Source organism: Antedon mediterranea, chromosome 11 (genome assembly GCF_964355755.1).
Source record: "Antedon mediterranea chromosome 11, ecAntMedi1.1, whole genome shotgun sequence".
In the NCBI taxonomy this organism is placed as follows: domain Eukaryota; kingdom Metazoa; phylum Echinodermata; class Crinoidea; order Comatulida; family Antedonidae; genus Antedon; species Antedon mediterranea.
In genome coordinates, this window is record NC_092680.1 from 4,358,012 (window position 1) to 4,379,976 (window position 21,965).

A 21,965-nucleotide genomic window follows, 5' to 3' on the forward strand; every position below is an offset into this window, starting at 1 on the left:
TCAATAAAGGACTTGTTTATTGTACTTTAAGTAATAGCCTACGTTGCCGATAATCATGATACTAAAAGTGATATATTATATAAATTTTGCTGTTCGTCACTACGGGGTATTTTAGACATAAAATACATATAGTTGCGGGTGGATAATGAACTCGTGATATATATATGAGTTGTGAAGACTCAAACAGTCGATAAAGGCCTAGATCTAAGAATAATAAACTACCTATAGATAATGGTTATTTCATTTCTTATCTCAAAATCAATTGCTTGTTAAATAATATTTGAACCATATTTCAATTTAAGCATTTGACTAAATGTGAATTAAGTATACACGAATTAAGATACATGCATTATAAAAACATTCCTCATATCAATCAAGTTCGAAAGAATATTGTTGTATGAAGAAAAAAAAGTTTAATGGGTTCAAAGGGAAAAAAAATCACACATCACTCTTGTATGAGTTGTTCAGTGCTTTTTAGTGCAACATTATATAACGTATCATATTATATCTACAGTGTTGTCGCGGTAAGTCTGTCTACACTATCAATCTTTAAGTGACAAAAAATGTGATGTGCCCATTTGGGCATATCACTACAGTAACTATTTAGGCATATTAAACTTTTTTTCACATACAGTTTGATAGTAGAGACAGAGATTTATCAAAAATATAATACATTTCATTTTATTATCAAACTAGTTTGATAGTGAGACAGAGCTTTATTCACTCATATTAATCTTACTGCTTTGTATTTATTCTTAATAAACACAGTCGTCAAAGTACTTTAAAAGCGAGAACAAAAAAGTATTTTTATTTTTTAATTTAATTGTTTTGACTAAAACTAATAACACGCATAAAGAAATAACATATCAAAACATTATAATACACCAGTGTTCATAATATGAAAAAAAAATTATCGATTTATTTGGATTACGATGAAAAGTTTGCCTTTATCGAATAGATTATGAAATAATATTTGTTCTTTTATTATTCTTAAACCATAAAAATGAACGTATATGATCCAATGGAATAGATTTCAATTGAAATCGTTATTTAACAACCACGGAAAGGAGACAAATTAAGATGTTCTGCTAGTTATTTGTGAGGAGATTCAGCTGAGCTCGTATTTTGTCGAATTCGTTGCTAGACATATGTAAACAGCCTTAACTTGAAATGAGAAAATTAATTAAATTCTCCAAACTATGTTCGAAAATATTTCAGTAAACTAGGTTAATGAAAATGTTATGTCTTTATCACAAAAAAATCATAAATAACGTGAATTTAAGGATGTCATCAGTAGGAATGCAGTGAGTTATTACTTTAATAGTACGTTTTTTGTTTTATTCTCGAATCACGAAACCAGAAAGCCGAAAACATATCCATACAGCTATTCTGTGAAGATTTACAATAATTGAACATTAAATGGAATTTGAATTGAATAATATTATTTCCCACTTCTAAGTGGTTTACTAATTACAATAATATTTATGTTGCTAATGCGATTGATTTAAGTCACAATGATGTTTTATTTAATTAAATTCCATTAAACTCCAAATGTCAACTTGTACTCAAGGACATCGAATCACCTGTTCAATTTGGCATCTATTTTTCTAGATAATTAATTTGCTAAATGTATATATAACATCAACACGTAAAGACGAGGTGAGGGTTACGTCGTGGACAAAGTATTGTTGAGTGCCCTCGCGTGACGTAAAATGTATCATACTTTGTCAATCTAATGTCTATCTTTTAGATTATTTAGAAGAAGGAAACATGCGCCATCGTTAAATTATTTATATGTTTTATTTCGTCATCATACTTCTTTTACTTGTGACTATGGGCACGTACGTGTAATTTAGTAATTTGCTATCGACACGGTTAACCGTAAAATACTAATGTTTTCTCAGGAAGGTGTACCCCTGGTATACCCTCATTTGCGATGAAGACGTCCTGCGAATCATATTCAAGTAGTCTTTTTACTGTATAGCATTGCGCCACTTGTCTTAAGCTCTGTCTACACTGTCAAACTATTTTGACAACAAAAAATTTGCCTAAATATGGTAGCGATATACCCAAATAGTGATATGGCATCATGTCTATGGGTACATCACATTTTGTTGTCACATAAAGTTTGATAGTGTAGATAGAGCTGAAGGGATACTACGTTTACCGGGGGATAGTTTATTACCATTAGTTAGGGTCTAATGTAAAGCACCTAGAGGGGTCAGTGATCCATTAATCGCTATATAAATATTGGTTATTATTATTATTATTATTATTTAAGCATCTAATGCAGTCGTACATTTTGTTACTTATTCCAGGGAGTACAACTCCCTGCTTATTCTTCCCATTTTTAGATACTAATATTGATAAAGAGTTAATCAGTAGACTTAAGGCTTAGGCTGCTCAAGCCACGGTCACTAAAACCTGCCGAGGTATTGGAGTGTTATTTGCGATGGCGTACTCTTACTCAACCTATACTAAATTTCTATAGCACAAACTGAATCGAAGATTTTTTTTATGAATACACAGACAGATGGATTACCGACAATTTAGTATATAGCTTATTCTAAATCCTATTTTTCTTAAGTACTACAGTGAAACAGAAAGTCGATTTAATAATACTATCTTACTTCCAGGCTATTTTTCTTTAAAAATGTATCGATCTCTTACAGGTGAACTAAATCACAAATAATGTTATTGAATGTTGTATTACACATAAAGGCACAATCAGAGTGTTCTGGGAAACGAAAACATCGAGACTGCTATTGAAAAATCTTCAAAATCGATAACGACCTTTGCTTCTACCTACGGCAAATAACAAAAATAATAATCGCTGCACATTCACTTGATAATCAGAGCCCAGAAGAAGAGAAAATTATTGTCATGGTTTGTTATTGTCATTTGATGAATGTTTTTCACCTGTTGCATCTGGAGCAATAAAATAAAAAAACATACTACGCAATTGAGTTGAGGTGCGGCCGAAAGGAGTTGTCGTGTGTGAGCGAGTTGTTATGGAGACCGAGTTGACGTGTGAGACCGAGTTGTTATGGGACAGAGTTGTGTTTGAGAGAGTTGTTATGGGACAGGGTTGTCGTGTGTTAGAGAGTTGTTATGGGAGAGAGTTTTTGTGTGTGAGCGAGTTGTTATGGGACCGAGTTGTCGTGTGTGAGCGAGTTGTCATTGTACCGAGTTGACGTGAAACCGCGTTGACGTGAGACCTATAGACCTGTGTGTTACCGAGTTTTCATTGTACCGAGTTGACGCAAGACCGAGTTGACGCGAGACTGAGTTGTGGAACCGACTTGACGTGGGTTCTAAGTAACTTAGACCAAGTTGAAAACGAGTTGTAGAATCGAGTTGACGTGGTTCCGAGTGAAAGTAGTGTCTTTATTGCTAAAACAATTTTCTGAAAAACTGATTACCGCATGGGTGTGTGACATTTTCGTATTTTCCTAGTTACCATTCGCCATGCTTCTTTAGATAAAAATTTCAATTAGGCCTAATACGTTTATTATGCGCATACTGGGCTCATTTATCCCCGCTTAATCTAAGCTTTACGAGTTTTTCTTCTTCTATCTTGTTGACCTATATTAGAACAAAGTGCGTAAGTTAATATTTTAAAGATGAAAACTATGCATTTGATGCTTGGGATTTGCACATATGTCGTAGTTTAATAGAAAAATATGAAATTTTAAATAATAATTTGTAACGTTGAATGATTGATTGCATAAAAACATTAGGATTTGATATGTCATATATCGGCTAATTCGTTACCATACATGATTTATCTATCTGGGTTTCACGCTGGTGAATTATGTTATAAGCCAATATTATTCATAGGATTTTTACATCAGCTCAACTCATCCAAAAAAGGCAATGATGAAATCAAACGTTAATTCATTTAATCTATATTATTATCATTACCGTAATAAAGCTGATTTTGATGTATGTAATAAAAAGAACTAATCTCATATACTTGTCATAATTACGAAAATGAATACATAAATGGTTGTATTTCACTAGTTTATGGGTGTAACATATATTAAAACAAATTGCATTATGTAATACAGTAATTTGGGTTTTTTAAGTTCGAGTTTTTATTATGGCGTTTCACACGATACTACTTAAGCTAATATACTCTTCAGACATCAAAACACCGTGGTGGACTAACACAAAAATGACAATAGCTACAGACTTGGGGCAAGTCTAGGCCTATACGATTATCTATAAAGTGGGATAGCTGCCTTCGTCTCATACGCATTCGATTTGAGAGTACATTTTAGGACCTCTATCAAACATTAAATTAAATTATGTTGCGATAATGTTTTAATTAGCACCTTTACATTTGAATAATTTCAAATAAACTATTCTTAAACAAAATAATATTCCGCACTCTAATGTTCTGGTGGTACCTGTATCACGTTATGGAAGAAAACAGATGTTTATATTAATTTATATTGATTATTTAATGATTATAATTGATTCATTGTTCGCCAACATAATTTCCACATATCCGACATTCAATATTTTGTATATTATCTCGCATTATCAATATTTAAATCAACATTACCACTTGTTGTAACGCTAAGTTCGAACTTGAAATCTGCTTTGTAAAGGAAGCTTTTTCATTCTAGCTACATATTATATCTTCACGTTGATAACACTGCTTAGAGTTGGCGCCATGTATTATCAATATTAGATCGATTAAGTAAATGCTAGATTACCTTAATGACTACTATAATTAGATATTAACTAATTACTCAACAATTGGAAGTATACGTTTAGGCCTAATAGATATGGATTTAGGCCTAAGTTCTTAAATATGGCTTGAAGAGAGAAACACGTTTTCAATGTTGTTTCCCTGAAAAAATAATGTTTCATTTTTATTGGTTATTTTAATGTCCTATAATACGGTAGTTCACTTTTACCAAAATATTGGATCGATAAAAAGATGTGATAAATGACTTTCCTTTCATAATTATATAATATATTATTACATAATTTTGAAAAACAAGATGAATGAAACAAAATGTTCATTAGGCTATGATTTTATTATTAATATTAAAAATCAAATCATTTATCTTGTTTTTTAATGTGTTAATTATGTGGTTAACTTGAAGATGTATTGTCCCCCTGAAAAATATATTCTTTTGTTGAATATGCCATTTTAATGTCACATTATAGTTATCCACTTTGACCAAAAATTGGATATAAACAACATGTATTTACCTGAAAAAAAAAAATAATTTAAAGCAAAAAATTGTCAAATTGGCTGCCAGCCAATTAATTTTAGGTTTAATTTATAATGTTATTTAATAAATGAAACCATTTTTTCCGTTTTTTTTTCTATATAAGTGATTAAATTTATCAAAACTACAAAATAACCCTAAAGTCTGATTTAATTAATCTTCATTTTTCATGTTTTTGGGGGACAATACATTATTTGTGTAATGCTTAAATCAGAATCACAAATGTTGTGGAATATAATACATCATTAATCCTTCTCTTAAAATGTTAGCACATATTACTCCTCAATTTATTCTGTACTGGTACCAGCTACCTATACATTTCCTCAATGCACTTGCTAAATTTGGTAATTAGATATATTATGAAACACTTAATAGGCCTAAACTAATCTTGTTTAAGTTTAATAAATGGGATAGTAAAACCAATATTACGTTAATTCAATAACATTCTGTGCAATTTAAGGATAAGCTAAACAATTGCAAACAGATTCTTTGCTATTTAATAACCTATACAAATATGTAATTACTTTAATTAAGCATTTGTAATTGGCCAAAGGTTGTTGTTTTTATTTAGCACTTATAAAACATTTGGAATGTCAAGAGTGGTTTTCATGAAAATTGCACTTAAGCAAAACATCAGCGCTAATTGCACGGTGTAAGCATACAAGTAGAAGTCAAGTGTATAGTGTAATTTAAATGAATCATTAATATGATTATTACGAATTAAGAGACGTTTACTATTATAACAATATCATAGTGCAGGAGAAGCCCTTTGTTTTAGTAGGTTTTCTGTATACACTCTAGTTTGTAATGCATTGTCAAGTGTACTTTCTTAGAAATGACTTTATCTAAAATACTTGTCAATACATTGCATGTTGACTAATATTGTTTATAAGTATTTCATTTAATGCTTTGTATTTTATTTTATTAAAGATGTATTTTCACCCCAAGACATGAAAAATGAAGATTAAATAAGTCGGACTTTGAATAGGTTATTTAGTAGTTTAATCACTTCCGTAGAAAAAAAAAAGTGTTCACTTATAAAATAACATAATAAATGGTTAAATTCAACTAAAAATCACCCAATTTGACCTTTTTGCTTTAAATTATAGTTTTTCCAGGTAAATAAATTTTGTATAGATACAATGTTTTGGTCAAAGTGGATAACTATTATGTGACATTAAAATGGCACATTCAACAACAAAAAATTAAATTTTTTTCAGGGGGGACAATACATCTTTAAGTTTACTCATTGTTCTTGAGAATGGTTCGATGATGGTTCCGAAACATCGTTCTTTTTTTTCATGAAATTGTATTTCAAATAATATAATTATTATAGTTAAAACTGTTACAAACAAGATAACAATAAAGACACCAGCACAATCATGTTTCATATGATTTTAATATACATAAATTTATACATCTATAGCCACGACGCGTTACACAAACATATGGTAACGTGGCAATGCGTTACGTCAGTATGTCAATAATAGTGTGGATGCGTTACTCGTCAAACCATTGCGTTTCACATTATTTTCATCGTATCTAATTTCTAGAAGCAAAATCATTATGTTGTCTGTTATACGTTATAAGATAAAAGTTGTCATCTGTATACCATACATCCATACAAATACTGTGTCCAACTCTTAAAAACTAAAAATAGATACAAAATAAATGCCACATTGCAAATACCGCAATAACTTTGATTAACATGAATCCAGTACAAACATCTACACCGTGACTTTATTTGACTAGCACGTACAACGTCTGAGTGAAATACGAAATACATCTTAAATACATGGCTAAAATATAGCGCGCTAAATATTATATAATAATATATCAAAATCCAATAGTTAGTTTTCGTTATCATAACCAGTGTAAAGGCATTTGCAATGATAACGAGACAAAGACAACAATGACAGTAGGTCACAATTAACATCCATCCATATAATGTATCTTATCGGTAAAATTATGTATATAGATTACAGATATTTCTTTTTCATTTATTTATTCATATTTCCTCAATTATTTATTATTTTATTTACCACAAAATATTAAAATAACAACGGTGAACAAGACACATAACTTTCATATTTTATTTATGTTGTATGTATTAAAACTTAATCAATTGTGTGAAAAATCAATTATTTAAGTGTAGGCCTAATTGTCGAATACGGCCAAAATATGATTCGTAAACAAAACCCAACAATACCGCGACATATTTTAACTGGAATATGGTGGTCAATTTTGTCTATTGTGTTTCTTCTGACAATACGGCTATTGTTGTAAGCCTACAGTGTGAACATATTTAATAAGTAAAACACTGAATTAACACATGGCTATGCATCGTCATTAGATATCATTTGATAAGGAAAGAGTAGATAGGCCTACACTAAACTTATATCAATCAATCGTGGACACATAATGTTGATCATCACCTTGATTCGACAGAGATAAAAGTGAAATAGTAAACATAGCTTCATAATTATGAGGAAGCAAAAAAAGTGAGAATTCAAGAGTAGGATAGGCCTCGTCGTGGATCACAATTGTTTCTATTTTATCGTAAAATAGATTACGAAAATACAATTTCTAAAACATCAATTAACAATATACACATGAGTATTTACAATTTAATAATTTAAAATCATTTCTTCAAGTTCAAGTCATATTACAAATCTTAAATAAATCTCTCTTATAATATATACTTTTATTCTCATTTCTCTTTCTTTATACAGGATTAAACATATTTCATAAAAAAACTATGGATCAAAACAATAGTAAGGGTCTTTGAGATCTTCAATATTATGACGTCACGACAAACAAATTAAAGTCGACAAATTACTGTATTGAAGTACAACTCTGACCTTTTTCGTAATGCAATGCGCAAATGTCACTTAAATGTAAAATTACATCATTATATAACAACAATCTTTTACAAAATATTAATATTAATGTTAATTCTTATAAATAAACAACATATCATATATTATTCTACTATGTATTATAAAAACATGAAGTAATTTTCGCGTCATAAACGTGTCATATATTCGAAGAAGACTATTCATGCATTCTCATAAAATAACACTTTTTCCAAGACCTAATTGACTAATAAGTTTGAAGGTATTATTTTTGGTTCGCATTCAGCGCAGCGCAAGGACGCAAACCCGTGAGCACCGATGACGCGGCAGATCATCCGAACTGTGATTGGTCTACTAACTTGCGTTGCGCGTACTGTAGGCCTTTGCGTTCCGTCCAAATGGGACTCAAGCTTTAATAAAACTCTGTCTACACTATCGAACTTTTTGTGACAAAACAATGTGATGTGCCCATACATGATGTCATATCACTACCATATTTGGGTATATCACTACCATATTTGGGCACATCACACTTTATTTTGTCAAACTAGTAGACAGAGCATAAGACGCAGCACAAGCACGTACGCAAACCCAAAGACGCGAGGATCATCAGAACTGTGATTAGTCTACGGATGGCTGTCTTGAATCAAAATAATAAGAAATAAAAGAGAAAAAAAAAATGAACAGCAACAGTCATTTAAATGCAACTTAGGTCATGTTGAAAATCAGTACATTTCTTATAAGAATAATCATCAATCAACCTAATAAAGTATTAATGTAAAATATATCAAGGGTTCGTGTGATAAATATCATATCCCGAAGGTTTCATTCTTTCTCAATTAGGCAAATTTAACGCAAGGGTCATTTCGAGGGGAACACGTAAGCAGGGTGTTGTAACATAGAGTATAAAACACGTATGTGGTTTTTTAAGAAATAAAACGATTTTTAAAATTGATATCTGTCTAACTTAATGGAAAGGATCTTGTCATTTCCAATGAATAAACATAACGTACCGTATATAAAGGTATAAAAACTGTTTCTGGAGAAATAAAACGTATTTCTTTCGATATATTTTTTTTCCTAATTTAACGGACAGAGTCTTATCATTTCCAACGAATAAGAAAATAGCAAGATTATCGTAAAACCAATTCTTCAACGTATAAAGCCGATTTTCCACTAGGCGAATTCACTTTCGATTCGCGCGAACAAATTCGCCTAGTGGAAAATCAGCTTAAGAGGCATTGGTACTGTGGCTGAGAGTGCAACTTGAATTTTACAAGAGATAATATCTGTCAAAACGAAATTGATTACAATGACAAGGTGTAAATTAATTGAGGATAATTCTGTCGGATGAAGAGCTTGACTAAACATGAAATCGTGATGACAAGATGTCTTACGATTCACAGCGTTATTATACTTAAGACGTTCTTCTTCAACAAATAGTCTTTACACACACAGCTGTATATCCAATTCACACTCATCGCTACATTGTATTGTTTATTTATAATTTACGAGAGTCTAAATAATTCGTATATAAGGGCCCGTTTATATAACACGGTTCTACGTTGGCGTGATATGACTGGCTCCTACTAGAGACGCAACACAGGGACGTAACGCAACGTAAGTGAATTGACCAATCACAAGCAATGGATTATTCGAACTGTCTCTTGTCATTGGTTAACGCGCTTGCGTTGCGTTTACGTCCTTGCGTTACGTACTAGGGGGAACCATGCTTTAGTAGGCGTGTCAAGTAAGATATTGACAGTAGCAAGAAGAAGCAACAAAAAACCGAATGGTCAGCAGATTGTAACATGAAATGTCAATCAAAATAGTTTTGCATGGTCAGTCTGTTCAGTCGGTCGGACTGTATTCAATGCAGTTTATTTATATACCAGTCAACAAGTTACAGTTACAAGCAAATACAATCGATTGATTGGTAATCGATCAATCAACGAGTCTGTCAGTCGTTTATTTTTCATCTGTCATGTTTTAGTCAAAATGTCAGAATCTTTATTATTATTAATATGAATGATGGATAGCGTAGATGACGTGAGTTGGCTCCTATTCATTTTTTGCTATCTGAGCTTTCTTATTTCTAAGTGCACAGACAATCAATGATGGCGACAAAACATGCGTAGGAGATTTAGGGCGATAAGATAATTCCAATAAACGATACAAGTTGCAGTATTACAATAAATTATGATTGAAAACACAATAGTTATTGAGATGGTAATAGCTGATACTGATTTCTTGTTATATAATTTCTAATAACATATGAAATCAATAATTTATAATACAAATAACTATAGTATTTCAATATGATATAAATAATTTATGATACAATAAGTTAATATCAATAATTATTTATTATATTAACTATTATATCAGCAATAACTATTACGATATCATCACCCGGGTAATTTGACTGCTTACGGTGAGTTTACGAAAAAAGAAGTTTTATTTTAATATTGGGATACGACTGAGGTCAAAGGTCATATTTCAAACAAAATGGAGTGTAATAATACAATAGTTGATCCTATAAATATCACATTTCACATCGTTGAATAAGAGTAAATATGGTACTACTATTTGCAAACGTTTTAAAACATTAAGATAAAATCGATCATCAATGTGGACTTTTGCTTTCTTTGCCGATTTTAATAAATATTTTCTAAATTCTTCAAAATCAACAGTGAAGTAATTAATGGTTTGAAACAGATGCATTTCAAAATAACGCAAGCTATTTCATTAAATGTCAATTGGATGACCATTTTTCAAGTCTTACACCAATTTATCTCATGGGACCAAAATTAACATCGATAACATGCTAAACATACACTGTACCATCCTATCTAACAACAATGCTTTAATATTTAAATTCCAACCGCCTATCAAATTAATAATGCCAAGCACGTTGTCTTAATAGGCGAATTCATTTCACACAACATTCATTTCCTTGTCATTATAGGGAATGAATTATATGACCTACAATTCAGATCCGAATACAGAAATTAATATTAAAACTAAAAAAAAAAGTATTTTAGCATTTATCATCTGTTACCAAATGCTACCGTGGTGCGACATGTACTTCTAACTTATGTTGGCACGTGATTATGTTACCGTAAAGCTTGGTTCCCACTATAACGTAACGCAAGGACGTAAACGCAACGCAAGCGTTTTAACCAATGACAAGCGAAGTTATAGACAGTTAGCAATCACAAGCGAATAAGCCATCGCTTGTGATTGGTCAATTCACTTGCGTTGCGTTACGTCCTTGCGTTGCGTCGCTAGTGGGAACCACGCTTAATAAAGCGCGTACTCTCTACCGTAATATGGCATGGTACGATAATGTACCGTAAAGCGGCACGTTAATAATGTTACCGGATGACACATATTGATACCATAATAGTATGGCACAGTACCGTAATGCTACAATAATGCGTAATGCGGCACAGTAATACACCACATTTCGGCACATAACGCTACCATAGATACCGTAATATGGCACGTAATTACTATAAAACCGTGATATGAAACAGTCCTGCAATCATACAATCATGTTACCGTAATGCGGAACGAAGGGCTACCATATTTTGGCACGTAACGCTACTCACCATTTTTCTTCCTTAAGCTTGATCCCCTCTAGCGACGCAACGTAACGCAACGATACGACGTATTGACGCAAAGTGCTGTATTGTGTAATCACAAGTGAGAACCGACGACACAACAGTACTGGAAACACCGGACGTTTTCACGCAGGCGGGGCTAACACAATTATAGGAAGGGCATTTTCTTACGTTGCGTAGGTTGCGTCGCTAGTGGGAACCAAGCTTTAATATGACATGATTATGATAATGCTACAATATTTCTGTAAAATATAACGTATCAAGTATAGCTACCACATTTTAACCGTATTTCGACACGGTAATGATACCATATTTTGAAACAATGCTACACGTAACAACATTACCATAATGCTACCGTAATATTGGTACATAACGATATTGTATTCCGGCACATGATTTGTATACGATACTTCCATGCGTTGCATTATGCCTCATTGTCAGATCAGATGAGTTGAGTCTTTGCTGGGGGCTTTGAGAAATCATCCTGGTGGTTCAGAGAATATCGTCATCATTACAAATGTAAGAGTCTCCTTATGTCTCAAATTCAAAGTCCATCTGTCTGGTCAGTATAAGCCACCGTACTTTCAGTACTCCGATGACCACTGTCGAAGAATTTTTCCCATCTTTGACGCTTTTTGCACATTAGAGTTTGTTTCATTTTCTTACGAAATTGTTCTGAGAGAAAAGCATATAACATCGGATTTAATGCGCTATTCATAAGATACAAGGCAGTGGCAAATGGAACGGCATGTATACCAAATGATGTCATTTCACCAAACAGTCCCCACATTGTCAATAAGTGTGATGGGAAAAGACATAACGCGAAACTTAATACTAACGCAATAAGAAGTCGTATTACTTTCTTTCGTTCATTCAGTGCTTTCAATCCACGTGACCTAGAAGGCGCTTTCTTTGTTGACTTTCGAGTGACTGTCCTCTCGGAAAATCTAACGTTACAATTATTGTTTGATTTTTGGCCATCATTCGACTTAGTGTACACGGCATCAACATTTGGCGAATCTTGAACTTTTATCTCAATAAACTTTTCTTTTTCTTCAGTAGTACCGTTCGTGTGTTTTTGCATTAAAGCTGTTTCACCACGTGATTCACCACCTGATTCGGTCTCATCCGGGTAGTCGATATAAAATTCACCACATTTCGCAATTGGTTTATCAGTTGTGTCATCTGTAAGAGGAACGGTGTGAGACTCGGTACGCTTTACTTGAGAGCCACCTTTGTATATATTCTTACGGTTACTGCTGCTGGCTGTGCTATTAGTTTTACTAATGTTATTTCTGATTTCTCGTATTGAGATGTTTTTCGCTCCTGCACTATGCCAAAGGAACACAGACATGTGACCGTACAGTATCATCATTACAGTTAACGGTATTGCGTACCAAAGAGTAAAGGTCACAACGTATTGTTTTCTGATTAAATCACCATATCTGGCTATATCGTGCGTACAGAACGGCAACTCATTATGCTCATATATACCCATATACCATATTGGAGAAAGTGAATATAGGGTAGAAAATACCCATAGGAACGCTACAATAATCTTCATACGTTTCGCCGTCCAGACACGACGCATGCGCATCGGATACATGATAACGAGATATCGTTCTATAGCAATAGTCGTAAGGATTGCCGCTGATGCAATTGTCGCAGTGCCGAAAACCACTTGTTCGATTTTGCAGAATACACATCCAAACGGATAATGCGTGCCAACAAATCGATACATGCTCGGAATTACAACAAGTACTGTTACCAATAGATCACAAATAGCTAGATTTACCAAGAAAAAATTAGTGGTGGTTTTCATAGATCTGTTGCGAAGTACAACCAAGATGACGAGAATATTTCCAGTCAGTCCAAACACAAATATTAATATGTTGAATATTATAATCGCTGCTTTAATTGACGGACCTTCGTATGGATCCTCTTCCAATTCTGTTAATAATAATTAAAAAAAGAAAAGAAACATACTATTATAAACAGTATTAAATTACACTATATTGTGGGCGTAGCACCCCACAAAAAGAAAAGACTAGGCTTGAATTGTTCAAAGTATAAGTACAATTTATGAGGATAGCTCAACAATAAATATGCATATTCAAAACCGTCATCTTGAGGGAATGAAACTAGTAATAACCGAGTTATAAACAAGACTGAGAGTCGTGTTAATAACACGAATGTTGGGGTTCGAACCCCACGCTGGTGGAATAGAGTTAAAGCTATGCGAGCTACTGTGTTTAGGGTTCACAGCATTATACGTTCCTCTTTCCACTACACATTATGAGGCAGCACCAGCAATGCATCTGATGATGATGTCAGAAATTAGGTACAACTAATAATATATAACATTGTGTATAGATGACGATGTACTGATCGACTAATTAGCCGTGGGCTAGGACTTAGGCATAAGAAACCTAGTTTTTAAAGTACAGTATAGAAAAACTCAAATAAAGTAGTTACATTTTAACATTACCCTAATATTATCGTAGGCGATTATTGTATTTGTTTTATGAATTGTACAAATATTACAATTAGTAATTAGGCTTTTGTGTGTGGCTCGCGCTGTTTGTATTTTATAATTAATTTGTTCTGTTGAATTACCGTCATGGTCCGCATGCCTCGCTGGCTCGCACCTTTGCAACACTCACTAAATGGAAGTTTTTTTCAATATAACTTCAAATCATGTAAAGTGCATTTTCCGGTGACCTAGCAGCTCTATTTTAACAAAGCATTTCTTATCTCTCCCCCACCCCCGCCTAGTTCAGCTTACTCAGTTGATTTTCAAGCGCCTGCTTGTGGGGGGTAGGGGGAGAGGAGAGAGATGGAGTGCGTGTAAACATAGGCCTACATGAACACGTTACCGAACAAAATAGTGACGGAAACGATTTTGAAATAGTGGGTGGGGAGTTATGCATCGACATTGTAAAATAATAAAACTATGTAATATATCTTGTGCATTGTGTAAGTTCACAATTTCGGAGCATGCCATGCCTATCGTTTATGCACAATTTAAAAAAGGCGAGGCTTTTCTAAAGCAAAGCTAGGAAATTTTTCTGTCCTTAAGTGACGTAAGAACTACTCTTATACGCAGCAGCATAAATCAAATCGATAAAGAATTAAAGTGTTCCTGGGCTTTGTGCTGCTTTAAAGATCAAAATCAAGTTGATTACGTATCCAGCACACGTTGTAAAGCCAATTTGAATTTTAATATTGAGTATGGCAGTCCAGGGTCACACTACGGTAATTTAAACACTCAATCTTGTCGATGTCCGTGATATCCATGTGTTAAAAACTATAAATTGATGTCGCAGTGTGAACCACGTGTGTACGTGGGATGTATTTACTATGTTAGTTTTAGCCACGTTTTGTTTTTACCCTAGAGCCATACAAACGTTATGACATTCAGAAGCTTTATGAAAAAAACCATATGCTCACACCAAACATTTATTATATATTTAGTGGCATTTTACTTTTATGCGATTAGTAAATTATTAATAGAAGTTTGATTATTTTGACATTTTTTATTGAGAACATTATATTATACAGGAACATTTACTACTTATTAATACTTACAAAAAAAAAAGTTTGTAAGAGTTATCTTACACAATTTTCCACTGATCTTTTTTCTGGTAGATTTTAACGTGTACCATGTTAAGATCAATCATGTGTACCATAATAAAATCGAATGTACCTTAATTAGTGCATGCATTTTGTGATGATGCAACAAAAACGTGATTTATGCGGTGATTGCCTTCCATAGACACTGCGGCGACGGCGGCGGGGTTTTTCAATGTACTGCTGTACTACACTACTTCTTTGCTACTACTGTACTAACTAGTCTACACGTCACACTGGACACACACACGGTGCCTAGCCTAGGCCCAGGCCTAGGGCCTATATTAATACTTACCAGAAGAAAATTCAAAAAAGGCAAGAAAGAAGGTAGCAGGTAAATGTTTTGTTCTATTATGTTGGGCCTTTCTTGTTAACAATCTAGACCTAGACTGCCCTTGTTGTAGTGTCACACACGCCCGACATAGCCTAGCTAGCTAGGCCTACTAGGGCCGGCTGCGATTTTTTTTTTCGTACATAAGTTGGGGACCCCCTCATGAAACGTTACAAAATAAACATGAATAATTCATCAGTTAAATTTTCTTGTTCCGTGTACTGTGCACCCAAGCGTATAGCAACAAGAAGTGATTACACGACACAAGTGCGGTACGATTCTAGGCCTAATCTCCGCTGTGGTTGCCGCGTGGGATTTCATAAAAGAATAGCGATCGACGTTTTGTGTGGATTGTCGAAATAATCAGCCTTTAGTTTATGGTGTTTTTAATATAATTTATTACTAAAGAATTACGTGTTAAAACTATAGTTTCTATTAATACTATTAGGCCTAATTATTAGTCTCTAAACCCATTTCTATTCTAGTAGTGTGGGTGTGTGCATGGAGTTTACTCCATGGTGTGTGTGAGGTGTGTGTGTTTAGTTATGACACAGTCCGAGTAATAAGTCATCAAAATTAAACAATAAACATTAGGCCATATAAAAAAAAACAACAGTTGATCGTCCCCGCCCGCATGCTTTTCTCAGGCCGCATCAATTTTTATTTTATTTTTTATTTCGATATTTTGTATATAAAACATTGATTTATGTTGTACCTTTGTCGAAAGCTAGGCCTAGCTCTTTCTTTTTTCGTGATCCACAGCCGTCGGGAGCCATCGATACACATCGTCGACTGCGATAAATTTGAGGTCATATTCTTTGATTATAGGTCAGCGATGATAGAGGTATCACTGCCGTTGAATGTATGAATATTTTGAATTACACTCATCATGGGTATAATATTTTACATAAACGTCTGGATCTAATTAGAATTTTCACAGCCGCTATATGCTCGCTACTCCTTAAAAATGTTGCCGTGAAGCAAAAAACGACTGGATTTGGAGAACACATGTTTTTGGTTCTACCTTCCGTTTCTATCGCTATATTCTATACATTTGAGTTACAGTATACACTATTAATATTTATAATTATTGGTTCCTTGGTAGGCCTACTTTTTAGTCCTTTTATCAATTGTTACATAATAATTTGATCTAGGATAGTAGGATACTGCTAGACTAGATAGTAGTTAAACAACATGGTTTTTATTTGTGTTTCGATTCGGACTGCAACAAAAATCGTGAAGCCCGCCCTTGGTATGCGAGAACGGTGTAGTGGACGGCCGACGTACTCTCGCAGACATTTTCTCTGATTTTGCAGGCGGCGAATTCGATCAAGGTGGACCGATAGGAGACCAATACCAAACTACGGAGGTGAGTAATTGTTCGGTAAAAATGTTCATATAGAAGTAACAAAACTGTAGGCTAGCATATTGTCGCGAGAGAGTGTAGAGTTTGCCTACCCATAGAGGGACGAATTGACCCGGCTGGGTTGAAACTGTCCCATATATATAAATAGGCTAGATGTTTACGGACGTGTTCGGGTACATGACCCACGTCCTGTTTAAAATATGTGTGTATGCATTGATATTCCCTCCCTCTTTGGATGTCATATTATCATATTATTGTCATGTTCAGAATTCTTTCAACACAACTGAATTTACCATATATTTACCCCTACTCTTTTTCATTCTTTATTCTAGTGTGAAGAATGCCTCAAGTGGCGAGTATGTTATGCAGCACATGTTCTGAAGCGTGACCAAGGGCAGCTCTTGGAACGAGAACTGGACACACTGTCGTATTCATGTGGAACTTGTTTTCAAGACATCCTGGGAGAGGACGATTCTATTGTTTTTGTCAATGACAAAATGACATGTGCCCTGCCTATCGAAGCAGCTTATTACATAACATTCACAGACCCCCTGTGCTTTTATTGTGGAACTGAGCACAATTTATCAATTGAAAACATGAATTATCCACTTTGTAGTGAATGCAAGGAATCAGGCAAAACACCCAAAAGGAAAAACACTAGAGCATTTGTGCCACAGTAGGCTAATAATATCCAGAAGTTTGATATAAAGTCAAAGTGTACAAAAAGGACTTTTATTGTGACCCCCTGATAAAATAAAAAAAAAAGGTGTATTATAATATTTGCTGTTCTGTATACTTATGTTTGTTTAGACATCTTACAGTACTTACCATATTTATTTGAATTGTCAGGAAGGGTGTATGCGAGGGGTGGGAGTGATTTTTATTCATAGCGGCATGTTTATTCAAGAAAATACGGTAGTGAATCGCCATCTTGGAAAAATAAAAAATAAAAAATAAAAAGAGCCTCTTACTTCCTTTTTTTAGAAAACCAGGACGATCAACTGTTGTTTTTTTTTACATGGCCTTACACAAAAATACATTTTTTATTCTCGTGGGTCTAATCTTCCCATATCATGTGTTCATATACGCGCATTTTTAAAGTTCCTTTGAGTACATGCATATTGTTTGATAATAAAATAGCAGAATTAAAAAATTACAGTAGGCCTACACAAATTATACACATTTTTTATTCTTGTGGGTCTAAGCTTTCTTTGGGCTATGTCCAATTACTACTTAGTTTAATGTCTTGCCTAGCTGTCGATTAGCCTCGACACATTTTGCATAGTGGTGTGTGTGAAGAAGAGTGCGCGAAGGCAATCACGTGAATTGACCTAGAATCCTAGGCCAACTGTAGAAAGAATCGTATCGCAGTTTAGTTGTGCGTGTAATCACTTCTTGTTGCTATACGCTTGGGTGCACACGGAACAACAAATTTAACTGATGAATTATTCATGTTTATTTTGTGACGTTTCATGAGGGGTCCCCAACTTATGTAAGAAAAAAAAAATCGCGGGCCGGCTAGGCCTACGTCACAAGACCAACACCAAAACAACCTTAGGCCTAGGCCTAGAAAGTCAATAATCACCAACACAATTTTAAACCGGTATTGAATTGAACCAAATAGGCATAGGGCCTAGCCTAGGTCGGTGCTAATGCACTTTCGCACCACAATCTCTAGTCTTACCAAATTTAAAAACATTCACCTACTGCGCGGCGGATGGTGAGTGACCGTGAAGTCTTATTCCCAGATTTTTTAGGCGAGAAACTACAGTAGCGCCGCTTTTAGTAGTAGGCCTACCTGACCAAACTTTGGTTTATTTTCAAACTCCGATTTACTTACCATCATAGCCTGCAGTTGCTGATGGTACATAGTCATCATCACCATAATAACCTGAAAACAGTAAAAAAAAAAAAACCTTATTAAATATTATTAATTAGCCTTAGGCCTAGGCCTAGTAAGATTGCAATCAACCACAATTTAATTAAAAAATATAAATATAGCTAGAACTCCTGTCTTAAGCTCTGTCTACACTATCAAACTAGTTTGACAAAGTGTGATGTGCCCAAATATGGTAGTGATATAACCAAATATGGTAGTGATATGACATCATCATGTCCATTATGGGCATATCACATTTTTGATAGTGTAGACAGAGCTTAAGGAGGTATAATTACAATCTACACTCGACTCATGTTATGATACCGATGTACAGTCAGGGAATAATTTCGCCAGTGTAGCATAGCAAAAAGCTATACAAAACAACCTTTTTGCTACACATTTCTACAATTGTGTAGCAAAAAATACAATACAAAACTATGTTTCTTGACTACTGTAAAAAATCAGTTTGATTAGCAATTTTGCTAAACAAAATTTTCAAATGAAATTTTTCTCTGACAGTACATGCACTCATAGCTCACATAACTATTTATGTGTTGCTAAGATACACGTATTGTAAAATTTCTTAATTACCAAAAATAACACTGGGAGAGGATAACGAATTGTAATATAAAATGTACAAGCAATGTTTTGTGTTCTTTACCCGAAAATAAATATTTTGATACAGGAGAGCTACGGGCAAAACACTAAGTAGTATACTGTTGGATTTAAAAACATAACTTGATGTACTTTATGCAAATGAATTATAAAAGTTCCCAAATATTTCACTGCTTAATTAATTCGTATTTTTTGGAAATATATAATAAAACCGTGATTTGCATGTTTTACATCAATCTTGACATACTGTAGTGATCCTCACATTTCATTAGGCCTAAATTTTACATTTACTAAATTACGATATCATGACTTACCAGTAATGTTGTCGGTGCCCTCTGAAATAAAATTGAAGAAAATAGTAAATAATTATTTTAGATAAACAGGTACAGTATACTGATACCCGTTAACTATATTATATTTAATATCTGGCTTAGTTAACATTAGGCCTATTGGGAGCTTTCGATTTTTAAAGACTGACGACCAACTTCGGTCGTGTCAAAACGAAATCACGGCTCCCCTCCTATTTTTCCATTTAGTGTCGTTAACTCGAAATTATTTGATATACCGTAGAACATAGAGTATACCGTATGCGGCTCTGTTGGAATGAAAAGGAATTTACGAGCGGAAAACCAATATAGAAAGGTTATTATAAATATAGAACAGAGTAGCTGTTCGACACTTCATATTTAATCCACTTTATTAATCGTTTTATATAACTGACATTAATTTGACATACTGGGGAATTTTAGGAAATATAAACGTTAACTTTTGCATATTGATTAATAAAAATACGCATGCAATTATATTATAATTATAAAAGAGACAGATATTTGGCATGTAATGTTAGATACACCGCTAACTCGTTGCCCTTAATGTGATAATCGCATTTGATCCGTTACATTAATTTTAGTTGATGGACATTGCCGTTTAGTATCTAAAATAAGGTTGACTTCTGACCTACAAAATTATTATAACGAAAAAGGTGATCAAGACTTGTCAGTAGAACTTTGTAACTATGGATAACATAACCATTTGAGAGCTGTGATGAGTGGACGATTTTATTTTTCACACTGTCCAATAGCCTACGCTTGGCATTTAGGATGGGAAACCTGAGAGCACTGTTTGGTCGTCAGAAAAAGCCCGTAAATTCCTCACTTTGGCTTTTTTTTGTTCGATATAATTTGCATGCATCCATGTCATATAAAACATAATGACCGCAATATCGTAGTAGGCCTAAGGTTTTTAAATTACAATTAAAACACGTCAGGGAGAGAGACGCTGCATGGGGAGGTGGATGAACCTGTCCATAGTTGTAATGGTAGTAGCCTACTTAGTAGAAAACGATGACTATTTTGGTAGTTTTCGATTGTTTCAGTAAAGTTTTTTAAAGTATAAACCAATAAAAATAATGATCAGCTAAAAAGCTGTATTGTGTTTTTCTCGTCGTAATAATTGAAATCAGAAAATTACGTATGTAATAATAAAGCTTGGTTCCCACTAGAACGTAACGCAAGGACGTAAACGCAACGCAAGCGTTTTAACCAATGACAAGCGAAGTTATAGACAGTTACCAATCACAAGCGAATAAGCCATCGCTTGTGATTGGTCAATTCACTTGCGTTGCGTTACGTCCTTGTGTTGCGTCGCTAGTGGGAACCACGCTTAACAACAGAACAAACTCACCATGAGAAGGGATCTTGCATGATATTGTTCCCATTGTATTCGGTTTTTTATTACTGTAGTAATGTCTTCCAATGAGTTAGTAATTATCCAGTACGAAAAGGTGGGTTGACTTTATTCAAGTCAGAAATCTAACAAAAAAAAAAAACAAAAAAAGATTGTCTACTTAATTAAATTTCTTTATTTCGGAATATTTTATCCATATAAAAAAAAACCAAAAAAATATAGAAAACTTCTCCACCGACAATGCATTTTTGAGTTTTTTTTCATCAAAATTCTTTATCGATGCAATACACTTTATTCGTCTTCGGAAGAAATACAACAAACTTTCACTTTAAACAGATACTGTAGGGCCTACGACATCAGCAAACAAAAACTGCAGGCCTAAACAAAACATATATTAACTTAAAGAAAGGACCAGTCGAGAAATGAATGCTGTTTAAATTTTTAGCTTTTGGTTTTAAACCCATGACAGCAAAAATTTCATTTTTTAATTTGGATGTGAATGACAGTTAGTCGGTGTTTAAAATACCAATGTGCGCTACTCGACGTTTGAGCTCTCGACACGCGACATGATGCGTTGAAAAAACGATTAGTATATTTACGCAACGTAACGAGATACAAACAATTATAAGCGGATTGTTTTTATAGATGACATTTTGGTAGCAGCGTTTGAAACGAAAACTAAAGAATGAAGTTCATTGATTTCAAATGGTTTGATGTGTGTGATGAAT

The 21,965-nt window shown here is 33.8% G+C and overlaps 1 protein-coding gene and 1 pseudogene across 1 annotated transcript; one reads left to right on the forward strand and one right to left on the reverse strand.

Moving 5' to 3' along the window:
* Window positions 1-10,521: 10,521 nt before the first annotated feature.
* On the reverse strand, window positions 10,522-21,399 carry LOC140062174 (trissin receptor-like). Its single transcript, XM_072108256.1, has 4 exons — window positions 21,235-21,399; window positions 19,866-19,886; window positions 18,898-18,948; window positions 10,522-13,680 (listed from the first exon to the last, which is right to left on the reverse strand). The coding sequence occupies exons 1-4, from the start codon at window positions 21,266-21,268 to the stop codon at window positions 12,275-12,277; spliced, it is 1,512 nt and encodes a 503-aa protein (XP_071964357.1). The 5' UTR covers window positions 21,269-21,399; the 3' UTR covers window positions 10,522-12,274.
* Window positions 16,510-17,972, forward strand: LOC140062781 (uncharacterized; annotated as a pseudogene).
* Window positions 21,400-21,965: the final 566 nt, after the last annotated feature.

Coding starts and splice junctions, on each gene's coding strand:
- LOC140062174 (XM_072108256.1), bottom strand. CDS start 21,268: ATGGGAACAATATCATGCAAGATCCCTTCTCATG. Junction 19,887..21,234: donor ATGCAAGATCCCTTCTCATG/GTGAGTTTGTTC, acceptor ATTTTATTTCAG/AGGGCACCGACAACATTACT. Junction 18,949..19,865: donor GGGCACCGACAACATTACTG/GTAAGTCATGAT, acceptor TACTGTTTTCAG/GTTATTATGGTGATGATGAC.